Source organism: Amblyomma mixtum, chromosome 2, assembly GCF_055824585.1.
Source record: "Amblyomma mixtum isolate Tamu chromosome 2, ASM5582458v1, whole genome shotgun sequence".
Taxonomy (NCBI): domain Eukaryota; kingdom Metazoa; phylum Arthropoda; class Arachnida; order Ixodida; family Ixodidae; genus Amblyomma; species Amblyomma mixtum.
Genome location: NC_143013.1, coordinates 112,945,971 through 112,960,759, shown reverse-complemented (window position 1 = coordinate 112,960,759; position 14,789 = coordinate 112,945,971). Strand labels below are relative to the sequence as shown.

The following is a 14,789-nucleotide window of genomic DNA, read 5'->3' as shown; positions in this document are numbered from 1 at the left end:
GTATAAATAAATAAATATGTTTGAGCAGAGATCTACTTTCCTTCTTCAAGGTTCATTTCTGCCTCAGCTGGTAACAGTGTAGATATTTCTTGTCTGTGGCGTAATTCGCTCCCCAAATAATTCCCCGGGCACCACAGAATTGCCGTAGCTTTCTCCGTTCTGGTAGTGGCAATGGCGGTAGCTGCGGACGGCCTATGAGGGGCGCCGTAGTTGGGGGCTCCAGATTAACTTTGACCACTTGGGGTTCTTTAACGTGCATTCAAATTGCAGAGCACACGGTTGTCTGTGCATTTCATGTGCCATGGCTGGAATTCAATGTCTCACAGGGCGCACAATGCATAATGCTATTTGCACTGTGCGTACATTTGGCTTGCCGAATAATACCATTGATGTCTGTCCGTTAGTACTTATATTATCCTTTAGAAAACACTGTCGTTCTCTCCAGTACAGCACCGCGGTGGCTCAATTGTTATGGCGCTCGGCTGCTGACCCGAAAGACGCGGGTTCGATCCTGGCCTCGGCGGTTGCATTTCAACAGAAGCGAGATGCTAGTGGCCCGTGTGCTGTGCGATGTCAGTGCACGTTAAAGAACCCCAGGTGATCGAAATTTCCGGAGCCCTCCACTACGGCGTCCCTCATAGCCTGAGTCGCTTTGGGACGTTAAATCCCAATAAACCAAACCAAATCTCCAGCACGCATGTTCTTCTTTGAACATCTTTGTGGCTGCTACAATGTAAGGAATAAAAAAAAAAAGGAAGGACATTCGGTTGAAAGCAGCTGCTGTGTTTTTTCTTTCTTCAGCTCTGTCGGGTGTTTTCCCCCTGAAGGTGAATGATAAGTGTTGACTCAGGTGAGGTCGAGGTTTGAGTTCGGAAGGGAAGTGTCCTTGCTGAAAGAGATGCGCCCCCTTTGGCAAGGCGGCCTGAGTAAACATTTCATGCCTGGTGTTTTCTTCAGCTGAAAGTAATGTGGACCTTTTATCTGGGGGGGGGGGAACAAAAACGAACAGAAGGGTAGTTTGCATTGATACACCTGGTGGACTGTAGTAGAGCCCAGGGCAGTTAAAAACGCTAGTGAGATAGCAGTGGATCAAAGTGGGCGCTTCAGTTTACTAGATGTTAATAAGTCGTAGTATTGCACCTTGAGGCTGTTGTAATTGGAGGAGCGTAGAGTACATACAGTCATGGTCACTAACCAAAAAGAAATGTAGATTTTACTGCAGAGTCGTGACGGTTATTTTTTCTGTCTTTGGTAATGTTCTCTTTTTCTGCTAGCTTGGCATCCAAGGCATGTCTTGATACTTGGCCATGGCAGCCTCACTCTGGTGGAGGCGAATTGTGGAGGTGAACCTTCTGTTGACAACAATGAGGCATTAAAGGCTTTCGCCTTAAGGGGACATGGGTCTTAGATCATTTTTTTTATTTACAGACCAAATGCATTGAAACTGCACAGACTTATTCAGTTTTTTCTGCTGATTTCAAATATGCAATTTGTTTATTTCAGGGCCAATTAGTTCCTGAGATATTAATATATATCATGCCATTGTCTGCTGAAACAATAGAAAAAAAATGGGCCACCAGAAATTTAATTTTAATATGTGGGTAGATACTACAATGTGTGAGGAATGCAACGCTGTAAGCAGTTTTCAATTTTTTGTCCATGTGGACAAATGGGCTTAATAGTTAGTTTTCCGGTGAGTTAACCAGACATACAGCGCCAGAAAACACATGACACACATGAAACTAACTATTAAGCCCATTTGTCCACACGGACAAAAAACTGAAAAGTGCTTCCAGCGTTGCATTCCTCACACATTGTAGTATCTACCCACATATTAAAATTAAATTTCTGGTGGCCCATTTTTTTCTATTGTTTGAGCAGACAATGGCATGATATATATTAATATCTCAGGAACTAATTGGCCTAGAACTAAACAAATTTCATATTTGAAATCAGCAGAAAAAAACCGAATAAGTCTGCGCAGTTGCATTGCATTTGGTCTGTAAATAAAAAAAATGCTCTAAGACCCATGTCCCCCCTTAGTACGTTGAAATTGTGGCCGTCAAAAGTTCCTGTAGTTGCCCTTTAAGAAGGTACGGTACGTGCGTGGACGATGGTTTAGCACATGTGCGTTTTCTCGTCCTCGCTACTACTGCCTGTGGTTCTGGTGTGTCTTTTGTGTTTGCGAGCGGCACTGTGTCTTGGTGGGGGGGGTGGTGCAGAGGAGCTGAGCCAGCTGAACTGCCGGGTGTGCCACATCTCGATGCCCTGCCGGGACCACCTGTCGGGGCACCTGCAGAGCAGCCGGCACCTGTGCCTCAGCAGGGCGCTCAACGTGCACCCCGCCTACTCCGAGTACCTGCTGCGGCAGCACTTCGACCGAGGTCAGTTCGGTCCCCCTCGAAGAGCTGTCTCAGCAGAACGGGTGTGGTCATTCACCAGCTGAGAGCGGGGGGTGCAGACACCAAATTTTACAATTAAGACAAGATCATCAATGGCAGTTTACCAATATCCCTCAAGAGAAAAGTATGCAAAAGCTGTATCCTCCCGGTACTCACCTATGGGGCAGAAACGTGAAGGCTAACAAAGAGGGTTCAGTGGAAGTTAAGGACAACGCAGCGAGCTGTGGAAAGAGAAATGATAGGTGTAACGTTAAGAGACCGGAAGCGGGCGGACTGGGTGAGGGAACTAATGCGGGTTAATGACATTCTAGTTGAAATCGGAAGGAAGAAGTGGGCTTGGGCAGGGCATGTAATGCGAAGGCAAGATAACCGCTGGTCCTTAAGAGTAACGGAGTTGATTCCAAGAGAAAGCAAACGTAGCAGGGGACGGCAGAAAGTTATGTGGGCGGATGAGATTAAGAAGTTTGCGGGGATACAGTGGCGGCAACTGACAAAGGACAGGGTTATTTGGAGAGACATGGGAGAGGCCTTTGCCCTGCCCTGCAGTGGGTGTAGTCAGGCTGATGATCATGATGATGACTACAGCTCAAGCCTATCTTTACGTATTCCAGGAGTTAGATCCTGTTGTAGTCAACGTGTAACGCTTCTGTCCGCGACAGTACGATGTTGCAGTTGGGATGTGCAGAGGTGCTGTTTGATGCAGTGATGTGAAAGGAGATGACCACTGATCTTCCCACTCTCCCGACTTGCCACGCCAATGGAAAAAAAGCAGTTCTGCAGCGACAGCTGTATATGGCACATTTCCGTAAAATGATGTCGTCGTCCACGCTCCCCTTCCCCTTTCGTTCTCCCCTCTTCCCGTTTCCCTCACTGTGCCTGTAACCAAGGGAATTTTTGACAAGCTTATGTTGCAGTGGGAACCCATCTCTGGCTAGGCTTGTGTCACATGTGGCGGTATAGGATTGTGACGGTAGTAAACTGGCCTGCGAGGTGACGGGGGATTTCTGTGGGACTCATTGGGGAATGCACATTGCAAAAAAGGCGCGCGGCAGAGTGGGAATGAAATGTTGGAAGCATGGAAATGAAGCCCTTACTGCAAGAAATCTGTAGTTGTCAGTGCTTGAAAGTGTAGCTTCACTGCACAATAGGGTCGTAACCACATCGTAGATAATTACATCCCATACTGCGACACATCCTAAAGGCCCATGGAATGACTGCCTGTGAGAAACGGTAGGCGTGAAAATTTGGTGTCTCCACTGCTTGGGTGAAGGGTGCGTGCACTAACTGCCATTTTATTCCTTTTTCTTTCCAAGCCTTGTGGTAAATGTGCATGGGGAGCATGATTGTTTGTTTTGCACCTGTGAGTTGCGTGCAGTTCTCTAAGTGGTGAGTGCAAATGTAATTTCTGCGTGCGAGCATTGCGAAATGAGTGAGGGCTCTCTCGAGGCTCTGTCCGGCTGACGGTCCGCGGAAGTGCATTCGACTCCCGTACTACCAGGTAGCCTTCTGAAAAATGGCTGCTTAAATATGACACTGGCATAGGGAGAAAGCCTTTTTCTCATTTTACTTTTGTTCTCGCTGTTCAGGTTAACCTGTGATTCTGGTGCTTTTCGCTGTGCGCTCTGCAAAACTGGTAGTAGTATTTTCCTTTTTTTATTACTATTATTCGCTCTCAAGATAAACGTTGCAAGATATATGAAAGCTCAAGGGAAGGAGAAGGTGGGGCAACCGTTTGTCCATTCCCTGTGTTCCATCTCGACTCCTCTTGCTGGCAGGGTAGGGTTTCTCCAAGCTCCTCTTGCCTGTTGATACAGAGGCCTTTGTTATTGTGACTTTTCCTTTTCCCGTGGCGGAAACAGAATGCGGTGTTCACTCTTTCAACTTTTTTTGCTTGCCCTGATGTTGTCCTCGTGCTTTCCGTTTACAGTCGGAAGAGGCTTAACCTGTGGTGGGCATTCTGAGTTCATTTCTAAAGTAGTTAAATTTTGTAGAGGGGTGTTTAAAATTCAAGCAATAACCAATGAGAGATTTGATTTTCAAGCATCTGTTTCAATTCTTCAATGATTTGTACTCTTAGACTGTGTAGCATTTGCTCACCATGGTTCACAGAACCAGTATGCTGCTAAAAAAAAAAGTGGAATGAGTGGGTGTTGTATCTGGGGTAAGCAGCCTCCTTGTATAGTTCTTCGCTTCTGAGCTCTCTGTTGTGGAACCTTTAGCACCCAGATTCGATTTGATTTCCGCCGGTTGCGCCGTTATTTATACGTTTTGGTCCAGGTTGAATAAGACCGGCAGTAACGATTTGCACTCCTCAAGAGTGTTGTAGAGTTGCCGTGTGTCATGCCGCAGTGCATTCTCCGCTTCTGTGGTTGCTTCGTTTTGTTGCGTTACAAGCTGCCACAGCTTGTCTGCGCGGCATTTCCAGCTCGCGGAGGCTCTTGACGAGGAATTTTAGGCGTTGCTTTCCGCATGTCTTGCAGTCTGTTGCCGATGCGTGGGGAAGTCTCGGGTCACAGTGATGAGGCATTCCGTGCTGGGCACATAAATGCAGTTGAGCCTGCTTTCGGTGGCCCCACTTGTGACCTTAGCAGCACAGGTAATTGGCGCAATATTGGAAATGTATCGGCAAAAGGCCGGTCATAGAAAAGACCAGAGTGGTGCCATCCAGTATTGGGCCAATTACAGTAGCCGACCGATTTTTCGGATTCCAATAAATCGGAATTGCGCGATATTTTGGACTTAGCTGAGGAACCGCCGCGCACCTCATAGGAAGGTGTACATTTTCACGACCGATATTTCGGACTCTGTGGAGTCTAAGAGTTCGAATGTTCGCACTAAAATAGACGCCAACAATATTGGAGGGGTCATTTTGAACCGGAAGTTAGTTATTTCGGCCTCATTTAGACGCGAGCGGGCATCACTGTCGCAACCAACCCATTCCCCGCCACCGTGAAAGGCGCCATCTTGGATTTAAATGGAATCTGAGGGCGCAGTCGGACTGGCTTGGATAGGCTTGGCTATTTGTTCTCCATCATTGCCATTTGAGATAATACTGTCCGTTGCCATCGAGATGGCCTACAAAGAGAGCGCGATCGCCTTGAAAACGGTACAACGGAACAGTGGGACAGCTGCAGCGTCCGCCGCGGCTTGGTCGACACCCCCCGTCGTGCGGGGCCGCAAACGCGGTAGAGGTGGGGAGGGGGGACTGCATTCGGAGGCGCTCGCTTCCGCTCGCGTCTTCCTGCGGGTTACCTCTCGGTCTTCGCGAGCGTCATTGCCCCATGCAAACTGACTGTTCTTGCTTCGCGCAGCGAGTGCATTCATTCGCGGCATGACCGCGGCCGCGTCGCACTGTCTGATATCATGATGCGATAGGGTGCGGACACGACGAAAGCACGGCTATGACTCAGATAGAGGCTAATGTTATTGCTTGTAGGCGGGACATGGGGAGCGGCGATTTTCGTGATTTTGAAAGCCGGTTTTTCGCAGAAAAGTTATTTTTTTTTAGTTCACAGAGTTTTCGGAGTATTCGATTATTTGGACCATTTTTTCCGGTCCCGCCGAGTCCGAAAAATCGGTCGGCAACTGTACCTGTGCTGCCTGGGAATCTACACCTGTGTGTGCACAGGATCTCGGATGGAGTGATCTCCTCCTATGTCTGAGACTGAGTGAAAGCAAGCTTGCAGTTGCCATAGACACACGAGCGATACTTTACCCATGGTAACCCATTACCCGGAGCAGGGGAGAACAGTGGAAACTTTATGGTTGGCAGACAGTGCAACTGGGCACTACACAGAGATAGAGAAAGGTTTCGTATTTGCATGGCTGTTGGTACTGTGCTTTGTTGTGTATAAGTCGACCCCCCCAATGCACACCCGTCGCTGACCGAAAAAAAGGTGACTCCAAATAGGTGGCAGTGCGTGCAGCCCCAAACGCCCTTTGTGGTATGGCTTTGCGGCACGTACAGCTCTAAGCAAACAAAAACATGTAACGATGCAGTCGCAAGGCCAGGAATCGAAGGCAGGTGAAGATCAAAGGCACTGAAACGACTCCCCATCTTGCCTTTCATACTTGGGTGTGGCCGGCTGACTAGTGGCAAACCGAACCACCAACGGTCCCGTAGTTTCGGATTCTGACGGGACACATGCTGCGGAGACTACCGGAAGTTTGCTCTTGCGCTGTCACCACTCGTCTGGGGAAGTGAACACCGGAGTGATCAAGCTGCGTAGTAAATGATGCCGTGTAGTTCAAACTTTCGTAGTGGAGCCGATTTGCGTACAAGGTAACTAGATAGGTTAACGCCACTTATAGGTTCATCCTCCAATTATATGCGGTAACATACACAGACATTGTTTTTTTAACCTGGCTTGTTATGCTATGCAGGGTAATTTGCTGACGACTGGCAGGAAAATTTTAAAACACCCTGTATACTTGCGTAATGAACCCACTCTTTTTTTTTTTTTTCCAGAAAAGTTGACATCAATTGGGGAGCATGGTTCATTGCGCGGGAAAAAAATACCAGCAGATTGTTTTGGGAGAGTCAGATTTCATATGTATCCACCCACCTGCCTGCCAGTTCATTTTTTCGTTAGCGCAAAAACAGGTGTGCTTTACCGGAAGGTAACACTTTAAAAAAGAAAGCAAATTTTCTCCGCCAAAAGTTGGGGGTGGGTTCATTATGTGAGTGGGTTCTGTACGAGAGTATATACAATAGGCTTATTGATGTGTATTGATGGTCTTTGCCCCATAGTGGCGCTAGTTGTGGTGGATGCTTGAAAACAAGCAAATCGTGTTCTCTAGTGCTCTGTTTAACTGAATTCTAATAAGTTAACCTATAGTGAGGCACCTGATTACAAGTGCAGGCTTTTACCTCGGAGTTTTGCTGCATCAGTTATTTGGTTTAGTGCAGGAGGGTTTAACGTCCCGAAGCGACTCAGGCCAGGAGGGACGCCATAGTGAAGGGCTCCAGAAATATCGACCACTAGGGTTGTGCACTGACATTGCACTGTGCACGGGCCTCTAGAATTTCACCTCCATCGAAGTTCGACCGCCGTGGCTGGCATCGAACCCACATCTTTTGGGTCAGCAGCTGAGTGCCATAACCACTGAGCCACCTCGGCGTCCATGTCAGTTATTTAGGTTTTCACAGATGCATTTCCTCTCTACTCTGCGGCGCAACGATTTGTGGTCCTCCGTACATGTCAGAGAGACCATGCTTCTGCATTCAGTCGCTGCTTATTAATTTTTTGTGATTGCAACTCTTAAAGCAGCAAAGAAAGCAGCGACCATACTACAGCTTTTGCACGTCTCACATGATCCCAGATTGTCTGTTGCGTCATAGCCGTTGTTCGACCGTTGAAGCTGAAACAGCGTTAGAGAAAAAAATTTGAATCATAAATTTTTCATTGCTTTTTGGCACAATCCATGTGGCTCTCCATGTTTTACAGTCGAACCTTGTTATAACGAAATGGTTTAGAACAAAGTAACGGATATAACGAAGGAATGACGATTCCCCTTGGAAGCTCGGTCAACACGGGCTATAACGAAGCTACGGCTATAGCGAAGTAATCGCCGGTCCCCTTCAACTTCGTTATAACGATGTTCAACTGTATAATTAATGTACTGCGCATCATTCCAAAGAAAGGAGAATTCAAATTTGCTGCCTCTGCTCCTTTATTCTCAGAGCAAACACGTTTCAGACTCCATGCAGAATGCACCCACGTACATGGGAGACATCTTTTTGTCAATCTAGGTGATTTTGTTTCATTGGCTTTTTCTGAGAGTGGGAAAAAAATTGAAGGCGGATTATTTTTTGGGTAGCTCTGTACTAACTGCTCGCTACAGACATGCAATTGTAACCGGGTGCCTAACTGTAATGGTGAACAGCTAACTGTGGATATTGCCGCATATAAGTGGATTCCAAATCTGCAGCAGAATTTTATTAATGCAAAGCCTGTTGGATGAAATAAAATATTCTAATTAAGCAGAGTTTCGAATTACAATAAATGAGCTCGTTAATTCAATCCCATGTAACGGTATGGCGTCAGACGCTCACCAGTTCGGGTGCTGTGGGTCTCGCACCGGTTAATTTGAATGGGCATCCTGAACGGATGCCATGTCCAGGTATGACCGTACCAGCAAACGGTCATAGAAATAGCCCTACTCAGAGCTTGTGTTCTGTGTACCAAGCTGCAGAGTCGCTCGCCCACCTCAAAGTGCGTGCGACGGCAGACGTGACGATGGGCGTGACGATTTGATGTGACGATGGGCGCATGGCCCTGCCTCCGAGAACGTTCCAGTTGCTTAGCTTCAGTTCCACTTTTCTGGACTTCGTGCCAGCCCTCAGCTACAGCGGCTCGACCAGCCAGCATCGGGCTAACCCAGCTGAGCACTGCTTTAAACGCTGATGGGTGCACCGCTGGTGTTTTCTTTCCCCCCTTCTCATTCGCCACTGCTTTTTCGCCGCTGCGCCGTTTCTTCGCATCTATCCGTCGTAGTTCCGTTCATCCAGTGCACGGAAACTGCGCACTCGTCGCGTGCTGTTCGCAGTTAGTGCAGTGAAGCCTCCTCGTACACGACAGTGCCACTCATATTGGTGTGACACGACAGCGGGGCATCGTACTGCGAAGGTGGATTGACACGACAAATGAGCTCGCGGACGAATCCGTGACGTCATGTCAAGGCAGGGGACCGTCCGCATGCTGAAAGCGTTCACATGACAAATGGAAACTGCAGATCCCAAAGCGAAAAAGCAGCCTCCTTTTTCTATATATGTCGTCCGTGGTCACGAGTTCGGCAGCTTGAATTCGTGATGTGAAGCCGTGTCAGGCATGGTTTCGTCCTTGAGTTCTGCTTGGCTGGTATGCACGCAATAAAGCGTTTATGGAAATGCGAAAAGTAGTCATAACCACACTGTTATCGTCCCATATAAAACAACCTTTACCCAAGCAAATGAATTTACCGTGATGCAAGCAGTTCTTGGCAGCCTTTTTGGGGTCATTAGATAATTAGAAATTTCGGATAATTGGAACATTGTCCTCGGCTCTTTTTTTTAATATATTTGACAATGAAGCAAAATGAAAAACGCGTGTGCAAACTGTTGTTCAACTGCACGCAACACTTTAGAATCACTTTCAGTTCACTCTACTGAGGTGCATTTGGGGTTTAAGATTAAACTCCTGCAACACAAGCTTGCTTAAACTCGTCATGGTCGCCACGTCATTAGCGTTTACCAGAATTTCGGTCACACCAGTTTCTGCAGAATACCGTTGTACACCTCTCTTGAAAACATAGCTTACATATAAGCGTAGTATGTGTTAGATCGAGTCCACTTGCTACAAATTTTCGGACTATCAACTGGTGCCACCTGACAGTAGCCTCAGCTGTAGAACGTGCCCATATTTTCTTGCCCAGGATTTTTGTCCTGGTGGTTGAAGCATTGGATAGTCACGTTTATTCAAGAAATTGGTTCTGTGTGTGACTGAGTGTCAAATGCAGTCGCAGCAGTCATTAGTATGTGCACTGACACTGCTTGATTGGATTTCGTTGTTTTCGCTGGCACATAGTGAGCTTCGTGGCAACATGTTCTCCGTGAAAGAAGGGTCCGTTACGTGGGAAGGAAATTGGTTTGTGATAATTCTCATTTGCTGGTGGACCTTGCAGTTGTGCCAGCTTTTTCATTGTTTTTCACTCTTGCATCGTTGGCCTCTGGTGGAACATATTAGCCAGGTTAATAATGAATGCACGCTCTGTATTCAGTACGTTGGCTAGAGTCATTCTTTTTCGGAACTGGTATTGCTCAATTAACTCCGGTTGAAACTCATTTTTGCGTCAAGAATGGGTTTTGTCTTGATGGTCTTAGTTCATTCGGCCTGTTGTTTGCTTTCTTTTGCGGGACTGAGTGAGTAGCTGAGGTTTATTTTTTCTTCTTGCGTAGTGCAGATGGTGTTAGCAACGATGTGTGGAGAAAAAGTACTATCAGGGTTCTCATGTAATGGCAGCGTGTGAAATGTTTGATGGTATGGCCAAGGGGCATCTTTGTGCTGGTGTGGATTCAGTTCACTGTGCCTTCACTTAACGACCTTTACTTTTACCGACCTTAACGACCTTCATTTAACGACCTTTAGGACGGGGTGTCTGAAGCTGACCCAGGACCAATTTAGTTGGCAGTCACTGCACGACTCCTTTGTCCTGCAGTGGACATGTTCGGCTGATGGTGTTGATGACCTCACATATTATGGCTTAATGTGCTTAAGAATTTTTGAAGTTAGAACTTTTTTTTTTTTTTGCTCGAAACATTTGGAGTGCTGTCAGCGTACTTACAATATTTGAGTTCATGCGTCTTGAAGCACACAGAGGAAAGTCTTGTGGGTTGGATTCGTCCTCCCCCAACTAGCATTCCAATATCAAGGGGTTCAGTTGAGTTGTGGGGAACTCTGTAGAGCTTAACAGGATGCTGCTGGGTCGAGCATGCCGGTCATCTGCTCTCTTTTTTTAAATGCCATGCTGTTAGGGGCTGGGCTGCTTGTCTTCATATCTTCATTGTTTTCCCTCATTTGTTGTGCTGCATCTTTCCCTGTTCTACATCTCATCAACTGGGGTCGAAATTTTGTGTGCTCTTCTCAGAACTGTTGCGAGCGGCCAGACAGTGGTATGTATGCTTGTACTGAGCAGGCCTGCTTCCAGAAAACTGGATGCCTCGCCTGTGTTCAGGGTGTGTCGGATGTATCTGCCCGTCACTGGCAGAGACGGGAGGTAGTCTTTTCAGCAGCCAGGTGACAAGACCGATTGCAGAGGAAGCAAGCAGTTCAAGGCACCCGGAGCCACCAGCTGGCCAGCCTAAGGACTGGTCTGGACCCTGAGTCATCGAGGTCGTTGGGCTGACGCACATCCTATCACCGGGCACCTCCTCAGATGACATCTGCAACAGCTGCCGCACGGGGAGGAAGCCACGCCCAATGCGGTTTTTGGAACGGCATCCCCTCCCCCAAAAAAGGAAATGTGCTACCCGTACGGAAACTTAGCTCGCATGGCCCCTTTGGGTCAGGAGCTGTAGGTTCCGTGGGTGCCTTTCCTGGGCGTAGGTTCCGCGGCGAGGAGTCCTCTCGACGGCCTCGCTGAAGCAAGCGCCGCACGTGCCTGCCCCTTTCTGCCGCGGTCACCGCGACGACGGCGACGACTCGCGTTCGCGCTGCGCCATCGACAGCCGTGGCCGTCCAGGATCTGACGGCTCTCCTGCCTTTTGTTTTCAACAGCCGAGGTGCAAAGCATGCTCCAGTCACTGCAGCGGCCCGTGGCAACCGGAAGCCAGCAGGCGGTCAGCGATAAGGGGAAGGTAAAACACACTTGCCAACTCACATGCTTCTGGGGGGCTTTTGGAGGGCCGCAGTCGTCACCCTGGATCTCTGGGGTTTGGCCCCCTGGTGGGAACTCCCTTGGTCCGGGTGGTCGCAGTGTTCCTCGTCACTCTCTTGTCACTTTTTGTTTTACCCAACAAAAAAAAATGGTGTATGTGTCAAAAAAAGGAAAAAAGAAAAGAAAGTTTGCTTAGCCTTTGATACCTTGTCATTGTGGACAGAGGTTTCAGCTCTTCCACGATATTATTTATGACATATCTTCATCTTCTGGCATTGCTACCTACAGCACCATTTGTGCAATAAAACACCCTTGCTTGGTTGTTAAAAGAGATGGGGTAGCTGTGGGATTATTTATCCATACCCTTCATTATACACGGTGATAGCTGCTGTGTGCGCTTGTCACTGCAGGGAAAGTAGCGATGTTCCATTGAGTACCATTTTCCGTTTCTAGTTTAGAAAAGTTTGGAAAACAAGTGGTTATGCATGGAAATATCCGACCTTAGTTTCTGTGTACTGTTCTAGTCATCAATGCACGCGACTGTCAACTGGGGCACTGTTGCTTGTCTGTCACTGACTCTCTGTGCATCATTATATATTTGGTGTTCGCGCACACGTTTGAGGACATATGCGTGAAAGTGTTCATTGCTGTTTTAACCGTTCGAGAAGGCACCAAACAACACACTCTGAGGTCATCGTCAGAGACTTTCCTCATTGCTGTGGACGCACTGCAAGACAGAAGATACGTGCTGAAGACCGACTTCGACTGTCCAAGGACCAAGGCTGTTGGCAAGATCAACTCGCATCTGAAGAATTTCTCTGGTGGGAATACTCGGTGGTCCAGTGCTGCTTCCAAGGCTGGGACAAGTTGATGCTGCATCCAAGGGCTGTTCGGCGACGGAGCTGCATCGCCAAGCATCTCATCAGTGGACAGTGAATTGTGACAGGTCATCAGTGTTTGCCTGATTCACCCTGGCCGTCTGGTTTTCTCCACCAAATGAAGTTCTTGATGACCGTCTGCATCATTTTCCTTTGGTGCGGGGTACTTGCTCCCAAGATCTTTTTTTTTGCTGACCTGAAGCGTTGGGGACCTAAGCCAATGTTATACGCCAGTTCTTCTGAAGGCAGTGTACAACGATGCGCCACCAAGCAGTCTTTGGTCCCCAAGTGCTAGTACTTCATTGGGTGTCATTGCAGCAGAACTCTTCTCGCTGCCTGAGGTGGCGTGCAATGGACAGGTCTGTGAGCCTCAAATGGGCCTGTCTCTTCGGCTGCTGGCCTTGTTGACTGCTGGCCCCTCCCGACTGCTGGCCTCTTCGATTGCTGACCTCTTCAATTGCTGACCTCTTCGATTGCTGACCTCTTCGATTGCTGACCTCTTCGATTGCTGGCCTCTTCGACTGCTGGCCTCTGCTGGCTGCAGGCCTCTGCTGACTGTGGCCTCTTCAATTGTGGCCTCTTCAACTGTGGGCCTCTACCGACTGCTGGCCTTTACCGGCTGCTGCATCTTTTTCTACTGACCTCTGCTGGCTGCTGACCTCTGCTGGCTGCTGACCTCTGCTGACTGTGGCCTCTTCGATTGGGGCCTCTTTAACTGCTGGCCTCTACCGACTGCTGACCCTACCGGACTGCTGGCCTCTACCGACTGCTGCATCTTTGGCTACTAGCCTCTTCAGATGCTGGCCTTTCGACTGCTCTCAACTGAAACTTTCCTCACGGAGTGCGGGTGTTCTTTGAGGCACGACCAAGCTTCGCGTGCTGTGCATCTCTTCTGCCGACCCTTCTCCGGCCGTGCAGGGTCATTCTGCTGTGCGTCATTGAGGTCTTCACCATGAACTGCGGTCTGCCTGAACAACACCGCCGTGACTTTGTCACAGTGCTTGGCTTTCCACCGTCCGAGCTCTGCACAAGCCATGCAACCACAACTCTGCCATGGCATCCCGCTTTGTATTCCCTGCTTCGTCTCTACGAACAATATACCATTTGAGACATTGTCATTGCTTTGATGCAGTTCGCGCCTTGCTGGAGTGGTGCGATCCCTCACAGACCTGCCAGGAATTTCGTATGTGGACACGTCGTGGGACAAGTGTGAAGAAAGAAAAAAAATCACTTCCTGGAAGACGCATCATTTGTGCAAATAAGAAGGGACAGCGGGGAAAAATTCTCTTAGGACAAGTGCTGTGCTGTTTTGGTTTCTTGCTGACAAAGGAAGTGCATTTGAGATAAACCAGGGTGCAGGGGAAAAAAGGATGCCAGTGTCTCCTGGACCTGTGCTCTTCGTCTTACCATGAACTAACTTCCCATAATGCTTGCTGCACGCAATTCCATGAGCAGGGCGCCTTAGTACTTAACAGACTGAGTAGTTTTTGTGGAAGGTGTTTAGTTGCGGCCGATTTGTCGCTTCAGGATCGCAGTCAGTCCTTTTGAATTGTACAGTGGTTCTGCAGAAAGGCTTATTCTTTCTAACCCATGCTAATGAGAAAACAGCTGGCTAGTTTACGAGCTGAAAGGTGTAGTTTTAGGAAATTTTGGTTATCATTTGTGTGCGAACAAGGATTAGTTTTCAACTGTGGTCACGGAGCACAGGCAGTGGAATGCGACCATCTTGAGTCTGTGGATGGTCTCTTGTGAAAGTTTTCGATGATGGCATGCATGGAAAGGTTCCCCGACTTTTTGTTGTCTCTGAACAGCTGGTAATTGAATGCTTGTGCGTTCGTTACCCATAGGCACCCGACTATGCTTTGTTTTTGTACCCTTTGGACCCCTAGAATGAGCACAAGAGCTGCTGTCATGCTGAGTAAGCTGTGCTGGAAAATGCGGAGTTGGGGAAAAAAAAAAGAATTCACTGGGCTTGCTTGAGCATGGTTGACCTGGTCCGGTTGTGCTTACCGTGAGTGCTTGTCATTTCAATTCAGCAGCTAAGGGGTAAGAGGCAGAGAACCAGGCACCAGGAATCAACACAGCAAGGACAGCAGAAGCAAGGACCCGAGGATGTGAGTGTTGCGGTCTTTTTCTTCTTTTTTCTTTATCAGCT

The 14,789-nt window shown here is 48.1% G+C and overlaps 1 protein-coding gene across 3 annotated transcripts in view; it reads left to right on the top strand.

Annotated features, from left to right (window-relative positions):
* The window catches only part of LOC149360610 (uncharacterized), a 58,558-nt gene that overhangs the window by 15,385 nt on the left and 28,384 nt on the right, over positions 1-14,789 (top strand). For 2 of the 3 annotated variants that reach the window (XM_089572412.1, XM_089572410.1), the window contains exons 3-5: positions 2,223-2,384; positions 11,657-11,736; positions 14,671-14,748. In XM_089572412.1, coding sequence (XP_089428538.1) covers positions 2,223-2,384; positions 11,657-11,736; positions 14,671-14,748 — 320 coding nt within the window. The remainder of the gene's footprint in view (positions 1-2,222; positions 2,385-11,656; positions 11,737-14,670; positions 14,749-14,789) is intronic. The other variant, XM_089572411.1, reaches the window with a different exon arrangement.